This window comes from Bufo bufo, chromosome 2 (genome assembly GCF_905171765.1).
Source record: "Bufo bufo chromosome 2, aBufBuf1.1, whole genome shotgun sequence".
NCBI lineage: Eukaryota > Metazoa > Chordata > Amphibia > Anura > Bufonidae > Bufo > Bufo bufo.
Genome location: NC_053390.1, coordinates 297,715,605 through 297,729,097, shown reverse-complemented (window position 1 = coordinate 297,729,097; position 13,493 = coordinate 297,715,605). Strand labels below are relative to the sequence as shown.

General features: G+C 40.2%; 1 protein-coding gene across 2 annotated transcripts in view; it reads left to right on the top strand.

The window, feature by feature from the left end:
* The window catches only part of NFATC4 (nuclear factor of activated T cells 4), an 85,453-nt gene extending 72,804 nt beyond the window's left edge, over positions 1-12,649 (top strand). For both annotated transcript variants that reach the window (XM_040416794.1, XM_040416793.1), the window contains exons 8-10: positions 8,352-8,478; positions 8,603-9,772; positions 11,077-12,649. In XM_040416794.1, coding sequence (XP_040272728.1) covers positions 8,352-8,478; positions 8,603-9,772; positions 11,077-11,132 — 1,353 coding nt within the window. In that variant the 3' untranslated portion in view covers positions 11,133-12,649. The remainder of the gene's footprint in view (positions 1-8,351; positions 8,479-8,602; positions 9,773-11,076) is intronic.
* Positions 12,650-13,493: the final 844 nt, after the last annotated feature.

Here is a 13,493-nt window from a genome sequence, read left to right as displayed (position 1 = left end):
TGAGACAGGGCAGGTTGAAGCAGCCGTTTTTTTATTTTAGGACAAATCGAAATGAATAGGTCACGTGCAATCTGCTAAAAATGCAGATCGGACATGGATACAAATTACAATTGTGTACATGAGGCCTAATTAGGCTGTTTATTAATGACTTGACCAAGGCATTTACCACCGTCCAGATAACGGCAGCAAATAAGTTGCACCAAACCTTTGCACCACAAATATACACATCAATAAAGTATACATATTACACTGTCTCTATCCTGTCTATTCCTGATCTTTCGTGTAAGAGTATGCAGACCACTTCTCCACCTGTACCTGCTGTACTCTGCAGTAATAGTGATTACCATTATTACCAGAGAGGTAGAAATACATTTCTGGCAGATGGAAAATATTTCTGATGGTCAGAAAATACATTATCTCTCAGATTGTCCCCATAAATGATTGTTTTCAACCAGTTATAAAGATTAGCTATAAAGAAAGAAAATCAACAGTGGAGATATATCAATTTGGTGTTAAGTAGAACTGGCTTAGTTTCCCATAGCAACCAATCAGATTCCATCTTTCATTTTTCACAGCTCCTTTGGAAAATGAAAGGTAGAATGTGATTGGTTGCTATGGGCAACTAAGCTAGTTCTACTTTACACCAGTTTGATAAATGACCCCAATGAGTTGTATTTATTCCAAAATGAGAAAACGTTAATTCATCCCACAAAGAACAAGCCCTCACTCAGCTATGTTAGTGGAAACATAAAGAAGTTATGGCTCTTTGAATGAGGTGATGCAAAAGTAAATACTTTATGTATAATTGTAATATTAAAATGTAGCTTTTCTGATTAGGTGCTGCAGTGCACCTTGGTGCTGCTGTGTACCTCCCTCTTTGAAAAAAAAAAAAATCTTTTTTTTTTTACATTTTTGGGAACCAGTTTATTTTTTAGTGTTTTTGTTATCCTCTAATATTATTAAGTATTATTAAAAGCTATGTTTTAATATTACAATTATATGTAAGTATGTCACCCATAAGTATTTTCAGTTGATCACATTGGAGAGGATATTGTAATTATTCAAAAAGAAAAATTAGCATAATCAGAATAACTCATAAAATAAAAGTAGTATATTATTTATGCTGAACTAATATGAAATCATTTTTACAATTGTTTTATTGTCTAAACCCTAAGAGCATCCTATATAGTCCAAAAAAATATGGACTCAGTACTTTGTGGCCAGGGGACAGGGAAGCACATAGCCTTCATGCTGCCTGAGGCAAAAAATTTAACGGCACCCCCATGCCAAATTCTCAATCTAACCCCTTCCCTCCAGACAAACTGGTAAAGACATACTTGGAAATCATTACCTACAGCGCTGCAAAACATACAGGAAAATACAACTCCACATACCTCTTACATCCAGTGATGTCTCCTCTGATGTAGACATTCTCTTTCCTCATCTTCTCTATTCAAACCTGAAGGCCATGATTTCTTTCAGCCTTCTCTTGTCTCTGAAGAGTTTGACAAACAGACATCTTTCTCCACCTTCTCATCATCCCATCTTGCCACTCCCACTGCACACTGTGCTCCCCAATACTATACTGCAGAAACAGCCCCCCTGAAAATAATTATTGGCACACAGTGCCTGAAAGAATAACTGCACCCAGCAAATAATGTACAACATAATGTCCCCTAAAAATTATTGGGCTACGCTGATACTGTGACAGGGTGCCCCACAGTAACAGTGCCCATACTGCCCATACTATTAATCATGTTTCCCATAGTCACCTATTAGTAATAATTCTCCTTATAACCTATGCCAGTAGAAAATCCCCCTAATGTGTGCCAGTACAAAAATACCTCCTTATGTGTGCCAAAAATACCCCTTTACAGTGTGTGCCAGTACAAAAAATATCCCTTATAATTTGCACCAGTGCTAAAAATACCGCCTTACAAAGTGCACCGGTATAAAAAAAATAGCCCCCTATAACGTGCACTAGCACAAAAAATACCCCTTTATAGTATGCCGCAGTACAAAAAAGATTCCCTTTTAATTTGCACAAGCACCAAAAATATTCCCTTATAATATATGCCAGTGCAAAAAATGTCCCCTTATAATGCATGTTAGTGCAAAAAATGCCACCTTAAAATGTGTGCCAGTACAAAAAAATGCTCCCTCTTAGTGCCCCCAGGACATCCAATGTCCCCATAGAATCCCCCATACAGTACAAGAACATGCCCCTTAAGTGTGGCAGTACCAAATGCCCCTATTTAGTGCTCCCAGTATATGCCCCCATAGTGCTCACCACCACAACCACCCCCCCTTCTCTGGTGGCCCAACAGAATGGCGCCAAATAAAAAACGATACACTCAAATACTTACCTCAATGCAGCAGTCAGGGATGCAGTGCAGGCCTCTTCTGACCTGTTTCCCTGAGATGTATGCTGCCAGGTCAGTGGGTGCAATGATGATTATGTCATCACGCCGCCTTTGCCCGGCTCTGATAGGCTTCAGGCCTAGAGCCTGTAGCCTATCATAGGGAAAAGTGGCGCAGGGAGGCATCTATCTAGATAACAAGAAATAGCTATTTTGGCACCGTTTTTATTTTTTGTTATTTACAACATTCATCTGACAGGTTAGATCATGTGATATTTTTATAGACCAGGTTGTCACGGATGCGGCGATACCTAATATGTATACATTTTTTTTATTTATGTAAGTTTTACACAATGATTTCATTTTTGAAGCAAAAAAAATCATGTTTTAATGTTTCCATAGTCTGAGAGCCATAATATTTTCAGTTTATGGGCGATTACCTTGGGTAGGGTATGATTTTTTGCAGGATGAGATGACGGTTTGATTGGCACTATTTTGGGGTGCATATGACTTTTTGATCGCTTGCTATTACACTTTTTGTGATGTAAGGTGACAATTTTTTTTTATTCAGCACAGTTTTTATTTTTTATTTTTTACGGTGTTCATCTGAGAGGTTAGGTCATGTGATATTTTTATAGAGCCACTCGATACGAACGCGGCGATACTAAATATGTATACTTTTATTTTATTTATGTAAGTTTTACACAATAACAGCTTTTTTCAAAAAAAAAATGATGTTTTAGTGTCTCCATATTCTGAGCCATAGTTTTTTTTATTTTTTGGGCGATTGTCTCAGGTAGGGGCTCATTTTTTGCGGAATGAGGTGATGGTTAGATTGGTACTATTTTGGTGGGCAAACGCCTTTTTGATCGCTTGCTGTTGTACTTTTTGTGATGTAAGGTGGCAAAAAAATGGTTTATTTAGCACAGTTTTTATTTTTTATTTTTTACGGTGTTCATCTGAGGGGTTAGGTCATGTGATATATGTTTATAGAGCCGGTCGATACGGACGCGGCGATACCTAATATGTATACCTTTTTTTTTTTTTTTACCAATTTTTTGAAACTTTATTTGGGGAAACTGACGTTTTTGTTTATCTTTATTTGAAACTTAGAATTTTTGGGGGTGAAAACTTTATTTTTTCAACTTTTTTTTTTCACTTTATTTTTTGTCCGACTTTGGGACTTGAACTTTTGGGGGTATATTCCTTTACAATGCATTCCAATACTTCAGTATTGGAATGCATTGGCTGTATGAGTAATACTGTGTATATTACTCATACAGCTTCCGGGGCCTGTGAGATCCAGGGGGCTGGATCTCACAGGCTCTTCACCGGAAGGCAGCGCAGATGCCTCAGGAAGGCATCGCGCTGCCTTCCATGCCATCGGGTCCCCCCCACAGCCCCATGGGGACCCGATGGCACCACCGCCGCACCAGGTAAAAGCCGCAAACCGCAGGACCCCCCCCGCGCATTTAGCCGAGGTGCCTGCTCAATGATTTGAGCAGGCACCTTGTTCCGATCACCGCCCGCCGGGCGGCAGTGATCGGAACAACAAATGATGTACCGGTACGTCATGTGTCCTTAAGGACTCGGGAAACATGCCGTACCGGTACGTCATGTGTCCCTAAGGGGTTAAATATCATATGCATGCTACATGCATAAATAAAAAAAATTACAGAAAAAAGATAATAATGCACTTAATAATATAGATGCCCGCCTACCAAGCGCCAAGGTGGTCTCAGGTCAGGCGGGTCCTACACTAAACCTACCTAAGCCATTGGGCGTCTATGTTCACTAGCGCAGACCTGAGACCACCTTGGCGCTTGATAGGCGGGCACAGATGTGTTTTGATCAAAATATGTTGGCTAAGTGTCTCAGATTTTATTACATCAGAGTGAGGGCTTGGTCCATATATAATGCTTGCATCTATATTATTAAGTGCATTATTAACTTTTTTCTGTAATTTTTTTCATGAATGTGGCCAGGGACATCCGCACATTTTTCTATCATATCGTGCAGGATGTTTTTATCTTTGTTTTTCAGTGATTTTTCTACATGTACAGTACAGACCAAAAGTTTGGACACACTTCATTCAAAGAGTTTTCTTTATTTTCATGACTATGTAGGCATCAAAACTATGAATTAACACATGTGGAATTATATACATAACAAACAAGTGTGAAACAACTGAAAATATGTCATATTCTAGGTTCTTCAAAGTAGCCACCTTTTGCTTTGATTACTGCTTTGCACACTCTTGGCATTCTCTTGATGAGCTTCAAGAGGTAGTCCCCTGTAATGGTCTTCCAACAGTCTTGAAGGAGTTCCCAGAGATGCTTAGCACTTGTTGGCCCTTTTGCCTTCACTCTGCGGTCCAGCTCACCCCAAACCATCTTGATTGGGTTCAGGTCCGGTGACTGTGGAGGCCAGGTCATCTGGTGCAGCACCCCATCACTCTCCTTCATGGTCAAATAGCCCTTACTTTCAACGTTTTTTCGACTGACTGACCTTCATTTCTTAAAGTAATGATGGCCACTCGTTTTTCTTTACTTAGCTGCTTTTTTCTTGCCATAATACAAATTCTAACAGTCTATTCAGTAGGACTATCAGCTGTGTATCCACCTGACTTCTCCTCAACGCAACTGATGGTCCCAACCCCATTTATAAGGCAAGAAATCCCACTTATTAAACCTGACAGGGCACACCTGTGAAGTGAAAACCATTTCAGGGGACTACCTCTTGAAGCTCATCAAGAGAATGCCAAGAGTAATCAAAGCAAAAGGTGGCTACTTTGAAGAACCTAGAATATGACATATTTTCAGTTGTTTCACACTTGTTTGTTATGTATATAATCCCACATGTGTTAATTCATAGTTTTGATGCCTTCATAGCCATGAAAATAAAGAAAACTCTTTGAATGAGAAGGTGTGTCCAAACTTTTGGTCTGTACTGTATAAATACATGTTTTACACTAAAATACATTCGTTTGTACTTTGCAGTGTACTGCAAATCTGGAGCAGGACGCTGCACTGTTCTTGTAGTTTAAATAAAATAAAAAAGTAATACTCATCTTGCCCTATTCCCCCAATAAAAGAAGAACATCATCTCCAGCCTGTGCTCCCTCTCCCGCTCAGTGTAGCAAGCGCAATTACATCACTGAAATGACATCACTGACGGCTCCCTGATTACCATACAGAATGAATGGAGCGCCAGGGCGCAAGCTTGATCTGCTGCTCCATCAGGCCTGGGGAACAGGACCCCTACTGATCAGTTAGTTACCCCCTATTGAAAACTTTGCATAACCCTCTTTAAAACCGAGAAGTATCTCTCTTAAAGGGAGTCTGTCACTACCATATGGCCATATACAGTGCTTACATTGTCCTATAGCACACCTATACGTGAATGTAATGGTACCTTTGTTAGTTTCTTTAGACTTGCAGAAGCTGGAAAAACGAAGTTTAATTCATATGTAAATGACCACTCGCAAGTGCCCAGGGGCGGCGTTCTCTGTGTTGAAGCCCATTGTTTCCCTGTCCCAGCCTCTGCCTATGCTCGCCCTCCTATTCCCTTGCATCATCCTTCGGTCCAGCCGAGATCGCGCGCCTGTGCACTTTACTGCGCAGTAGTTAAAGCAATGCCGTGCCAACAATGGGCATCGCAGTGTGCATGCCTCGGCCAGGCGAGGCAGTGCGCAGGTGCGGGATCTTGGCCAGATCGAAGGATGACGCAAGGGAATAGGAGGGCGGGCACTTGCGAGTGCTCATTTGCATATGAATTGAACTTTGTTTTTCCAGCTTCTGCAAGTGTAAAGAAAAAGACAAAGGTACCATTACATTCATGTATAGGTGTGCTAAAGGACAATGTAAGCACTGTATATGGCCATATGGAGGTGACAGACTCCCTTTAAGCAATTTTTGCTCATGTTTTTAAGATACATTTTTCTAGTCCGACCACTCTCTATATTATTTCTAGTGTTAGCAGTCTTGTAGACAGGCATATGGACACAGATAAAACATGGTAATAAAAAAGTACTGACTGGTTTTAAATCTGTTAGTAAGAATGTAGAACATGTGTGTTGCCTGGAAAGTTTTCCTGGCATCTTGTTGTCTGTTCATCCCTGAGCAAGAGAAATCTAACACCAATGATTTCAGCTGATGGTATAGGAAACATATCTAGATCTTTTGCTGCCACCTCCTGGCACTAAAGAGTTATGTAAATAAAATAAAAAAGAAGCTTCAAACTAGCACAATCTAGAGTCTACCACTATAAATATGCTTTGGGGTAGCCATCAGTCCACTGCTGCATGTACAGTCGTGGCCAAAAGTTTTGAGAATGACACAAATATTAGTTTTCACAAAGTTTGCTGCTAAACTGCTTTTAGATCTTTGTTTCAGTTGTTTCTGTGATGTAGTGAAATATAATTACACGCACTTCATACGTTTCAAAGGCTTTTATCGACAATTACATGACATTTATGCAAAGAGTCAGTATTTGCAGTGTTGGCCCTTCTTTTTCAGGACCTCTGCAATTCGACTGGGCATGCTCTCAATCAACTTCTGGGCCAATTCCTGACTGATAGCAACCCATTCTTTCATAATCACTTCTTGGAGTTTGTCAGAATTAGTGGGTTTGTTTGTCCACCCGCCTCTTGAGGATTGACCAAGTTCTTAATGGGATTAAGGTCTGGGGAGTTTCCAGGCCATGGACCCAAAATGTCAACGTTTTGGTCCCCGAGCCACTTAGTTATCACTTTTGCCTTATGGCACGGTGCTCCATCGTGCTGGAAAATGCATTGTTCTTCACCAAACTGTTGTTGGATTGTTGGAAGAAGTTGCTGTTGGAGGGTGTTTTGGTACCATTCTTTATTCATGGCTGTGTTTTTGGGCAAAATTGTGAGTGAGCCCACTCCCTTGGAAGAGAAGCAGCCCCACACATGAATGGTCTCAGGATGCTTTACTGTTGGCATGACACAGGACTGATGGTAGCGCTCACCTTTTCTTCTCCGGACAAGCCTTTTTCCAGATGCCCCAAACAATCGGAAAGAGGCTTCATCGGAGAATATGACTTTGCCCCAGTGCTCAGCAGTTCATTCACCATACTTTCTGCAGAAGATCAATCTGTCCCTGATGTTTATTTTTTTTAGAGAAGTGGCTTCTTTGCTGCCCTTCTTGACACCAGGCCATCTTCCAAAAGTCTTCGCCTCACTGTGCGTGCAGATGCGCTCACACCTGCCTGCTGCCATTCCTGAGCAAGCTCTGCACTGGTGGCACTCCAATCCCACAGCTGAATCCTCTTTAGGAGACGATCCTGGCACTTGCTGGACTTTCTTGGACGCCCTGAAGCCTTCTTAACAAGAATTGAACCTCTTTCCTTGAAGTTCTTGATGATCCTATAAATTGTTGATTGAGGTGCAATCTTAGTAGCCACAATATCCTTGCCTGTGAAGCCATTTTTATGCAACGCAATGATGGCTGCACGTGTTTCTTTGCAGGTCACCATGATTAACAATGGAAGAACAATGATTTCAAGCATCACCCTCCTTTTAACATGTCAAGTCTGCCATTTTAACCCAATCAGCCTGACATAATGATCTCCAGCCTTGTGCTCGTCAACATTCTCACCTGAGTTAACAAGACTATTGCTGAAATGATCTCAGCAGGTCCTTTAATGACAGCAATGAAATGCAGTGGAAAGGTTTTTTTGGGATTAAGTTAATTTTCATGGCAAAGAAGGACTATGCAATTCATCTGATCACTCTTCATAACATTCTGGAGTATATGCAAATTGCTATCATAAAAACTTAAGCAGCAACTTTTCCAATTTCCAATATTTATGTCATTCTCAAAACTTTTGGCCACGACTGTACACTCATGGGAGTCTGTATATGTCACCTACATTGACTTAAAATTTTAGAGTGATTTAGAATGATTTTGAATTCCTACAAAATGTTTATTCTTAATAGATTTACTGTATCCTTTTTAATGTTTCCAGTCTTTGCTGTCTGTACAAGTCCCAGAATACTGCAATAAGGAGATCACAAGACCCCTGCAAGTCTACTTCTATATTTCTAATGGGCGTAGGAAGAGAAGTCCTATGCAGAGTTTTCGCTACCTACCAAGTAAGTATTTTGGGTGCTGCATATATCATATGGCTGGTATAATTTTTGCACATGAGTATTTAATGTTAATATTTTCTATCTGCTATTTTCTCACCTTCTTCTACATCCACTCATTCACTTTCAGTCATATTTAAAGAGGAACCACTTCCTGAAATGACCTTACATAGATTTCCTTCTTCTTCGCTTCCTCCTCCATCTCACATAAATTTAGACCCTGGTCATATGGAGTTATCCACATCATTTGAGTCTCCTGTAACGCCAAATTTATCTGAAGCACCTATGGAGGTGTCTCCTTATTATATTTCTCCACACCAGGAAAGAATGTTTTCAGGAGTTTCAGACTGTAGTGCAGGCAATAGTCCTTTTTTAGGTTGCTATTTTAATCCAACAGTCCTTTCTGAATTGAAATGTCCACCATCCTACCCAGAGAATGGTGGTGACATGTCTATAACTCTGCCATTTCAAACAATTAACTCAGCACTACCACCTAGTCCGGTTCCCTGGTCCCCACAGCCACGTTCATCCCATCCCACTAGCTCAAATACGTTTGGAACCTTACATCCACATTTAAACACCAACAACAAACTGGAGGAGAGGGGAACGGGTTCTCATGCAAATTACCAATCTTCTCCTATTTTGCCAAGTTTAGAATTTGATAGTACTCAACATTTTGGCCCAGGGTATGAGCCTTATCCATCCTGCCCTCCTCCTACATACACCACATTAGGTGAGGTTAATAGCTTAGACACCATGCACTCTAAACAGTCTACAGCATCTCCAGAAATAAGCAGAACAGAGCAAAGTACAAGCAATCAACAATTTACTCAAAGCACGCTTTCAAATCACTCTACCAATCCTGTTCACCCTTTAAGATCAAAAATAGATGAAGTGGGATCAGTGAGTCACACAGGCTTTTCCACTTCCAATTCAAGTTTATCTTTATCCTGTAAAGATAATGGTGGGTCCCAAACATTTTCTACAGACTACCATAATATGTCTTCCTGTAGCTCTTCCCAACTCACCACCTTGTGCCCATCAACACATCCTGCTACCTTCTCCTCTTCTCCTTCTCCAACCATCCCTAGTACTCCAGATCCTGGTCATGAGGGTACCTCTGATACTACAGTTTGTATCCCATCCAACCGAAATGAAAAAGATGTCTGTTATCAAGAACATTTGGAAGAATATACCAAGTGTGCCAACAGTGGAGGTGGAGAGGTGAGAAAAGAACATAGCCAAGTTTTTGAAAACCCTTTCCATCCAATACCAATCCAGGGAATCACACTGGAAGAAGGTAAGTTTACTGTTGTAATATTTCCCTCTATAAAATGTCAGTTTATCACAACTTGCATTCAAATTCTGATAAGTATATCTTTATTTCAATACTGCTTGTTTTAATATGACCTATCAGGCAATAAAGAGCCCTGTAACAGGGCTTCTATTCTGAAGTTTTTTTTTTAGCAATTTGGACCTACCTACAACATGGGGCCTCTTTTAGGTTTTTTCCCAGGGCCATTTTAAGCTCCAAGTCCGCCCCTGATCTAAAGTATCTCATCCAACCAGTGTCCTGCTATGCACTAATGAACGGCGAAAACTGTGAAACCGTTCTGTCTACACATTGGTTTCTCTGATTTTGGCTATTTTGGATACTGTGGAGAAATAAGTCTGCTTACACTAATGTGTTTCTTCAATTAAAAACAGTAGTCAATGACAAACAGTACAACAACCTAAAAATAAATTGACTTTCAATCACATTCATTAAGAGTAATCTCTGTGAAATCTGCACAGTGAACTTCACAAAATGTTGATATTTTCTGTTCTGTAGAGGGTCTCTTTTCAGCAGTCATCTCATTATCACCACATATTATATCATAATGGAAAGTAACACGTATTAAAAGACTGGCTCAAATAACACAAGATCAGACCCCTGACAATCAGTGATGGGGGCAGTTCAATTCTTACTCCCTCATAGTGAACAGAGACTTCTGGACAGGTCATAGAGCTTGCTCACAACCCTTTCCTATAGAAGTCAATAAGTCATTTTCTGACTGAGGTTTCCATGTGTCAGCTGGAAACTAAGGGGGAGATTTATCAAACTGGCTTAGTTGCCCATAGCAACCAATCTGATTCCATCTTTCATTTTTCACAGCTCCTTTATAGATCAGAGTGACAGCTCAGAAAAGATGGCTGCCTCCATAGTCATGAAAGTAAAATGAGAAAATAAACAATTTAAAAACATTAGAAACATGTTATAAATGTTATAGTTTTCTTATTTTATTCATTAAAAATATATACTTAAAAGGTTTTTCTGACCTCTTAGTCCCAACTTGCTCTAAGTTACAAAAAAACTGTAATATAATTCCCTTTAAATTCCATACCATTTTTCACTACCAGTGCTAGGGTCCCAGTACCATCTGTAAGCAGAAAAGACAAATGATGACTAGAACATATTTGAAATATAATGATAGCTCTTTTTCCAACCATGCAATAAATTTCCACCAGCCCAGCTAATATTCTAAGTTATTTAATACTGCATGCACAAGTGAAAACATGCTTCTCTGCCTCACTGTTTATACTATTTCTTTCTTTCCATCACAGTAAGTGAATTTATAGGTCAAGACCTGCACAGTTTTCCAGAGAGGCATCAGAATTGAAGCATGGCATCAAATCAAAAATAACCATTCCATTAGGAAAAAACACATTTTCACAGTCAATGAATCTAAATCCAACCGTCGATGGAAGAACTAGGATCTTCTGGATATTATCTTGCTGAAAGGACTTCTCAACTAGCGTCTTCTACACTTTTTTTATATGGTGGAAACAAATGGCATGTATTTTACAGTCGGCTGGTTCAGGCTACCAAAGATCTACAAAAAGGATCCAATTCAATCATTTCTTCAGGGCATAAAAATGACACACAAAAAAGTTGTGAAAATCAAGAGAACAAACCAGGGATACATAGGGAAAACCACCGATTACCATACTTTATGATTTGGTCTTACTGGTGATATGTGAAATGTAGGGCCAAATGTTCCACAATCTACATATTATCATCACCACATGTAAAGTGACCTTAAGTAACTTTCTTTTACCATTTAGCTACAGATGGCATGTGCGACTGTGCAAACATTTTAATGCCTTTCCTTTACGGGAATGTAAGTCATCTGGTTTCATTTTCTTGATATATTTATGGTCTTCTCTATTCCGATATTATGTGTCTGTTTGTAAATCATATGTGCTCCGATCTGAACCTGACTACTGGTGCATTTTGTTAAAACCAAAAAATTCATGAGTAGGCTGTTCTCCTAGAATATATGTGCCAATGCCAACAGTGGAGAGGAAAGGACAATATGCACTATGTTAGAATACCACCACAGACGGGACACATGAATACATTTTGATGGAGAGACACAGAATATAGAAGTGACTAGCATACTTTCAGCAGTGCTTTCCAATAGATCTTCAGAATCTAATCAGGGTTTTTTGTTTTTTTTAGAACACATCAGCAAGACCTGTCACATGTATTTACCAGTGGCACATGAATCTCAGTGATACTTGGCTCAACACATCTCAGCCAGAATATAGTGCAAGAATTATAGAATGCTATAACCAACCTTACATGAAGTAGAATGAGTACAGAGTATCCCTGGGAGTAATACAACTGTTTGGGAACATCCAGCATCAGCACTCATGTTTTCTGGAGTATATAGTCTGCATTTCCAGTATGCTATTTATATTAAAATACTCAGGAAGCAAAGCCACAGGGCTAACAATATTAAGCCATTCCTATTTATGGATTTAGGCCCTTATCTATAGTAATTTGTTAAATATTCTACATATCCTGATATTCTATGTGAAACTGGAGGCAAAATCTACAAAAATTAATAATTACAATTTCTGTCAAACTCAGGGGATGACCCAAAGTCATTACAGCCTTATACCATAACCCATCGTTATATACAGTACATTCGGAAAATCTTCAGGCCTCTGCACTTTATTCACAGATTTTCCTATGTGGCCTTGTGCTAAAATAAAAAAAACAATTCGAGTTTGTACCCTTCATTCTACACTTAATACGTCATAATGACAATGTGAAAACAGAATTTGCAAAATCTTTGCTAATTTATTGAAAAGGAAAAACTAAACTCTTGCATTGACATGTACTAAGAACCTTTACTTCAGGCATGGCCAACCTGCAGCTCTCCAGCTGTTGTAAAACTACAACTCCCACCATGCCCTGCTGTAGGCTGATAGCTGTAGACTGTCCGGGCATGATGGGAGTTGTAGTTTTGCAACAGCTGGAGAGCCTCCGGTTGGCCACCCCTGCTTTACTTAGTAGCTAGCTGAAGCACCTTTGGACACAATTACAGCCTTCAGTCTTTTTGGGGATGATACCACAACATTTTCACACCTGGATTTGGGAATTTTCTGCCATTCTTCTATGCAAGTCCTCTCAAGCTTTGTAAGCTTGGGTGGGGACAGCCATTTTCAGGTCTCTCCAAAGATGTTCGATTGGGTCCAAGTCAGGGCTCTGATTGGGCCACTCAAGGACTTTCACAAAGTCACTCCTGGGTTGTTTTAGCTGTGTGCTTAACGTCATTGTCTTGTTGGAAGGTGAACATTCAGCCCAGTCTGGGGATCAGATTTTCATTAAGACTGTCTCTGTACTTTGCTCCATTCAGCTTTCCCTTAACTCTGACCAGTCTCCCTGTCCCAGCTGCAGAAAAACGCATAATCCTGTCACGACCATGCTTCACTGTAGGGATGGTATTTGGCAGTGCCTGTTTTTCTCCAGGCGGTTATGGTTGACCTTCTGGATGTTTCTCCCTGTAAGGCCTGTACCTTCTGCTATACCTCCCTCTGCCTCACCTGTCATAACCCCAGTATCTCCTGCCTCGCTGCCAGCTGCTGTCTCCTCCAGATGTGGCAGGCGGGTACCTGCCAGACGTGTCTTTCAACCACGCTGCCTCTGTGCTTCATCCCATGCTGGCGTCCTATAGGGGCGTGCGCCCGCC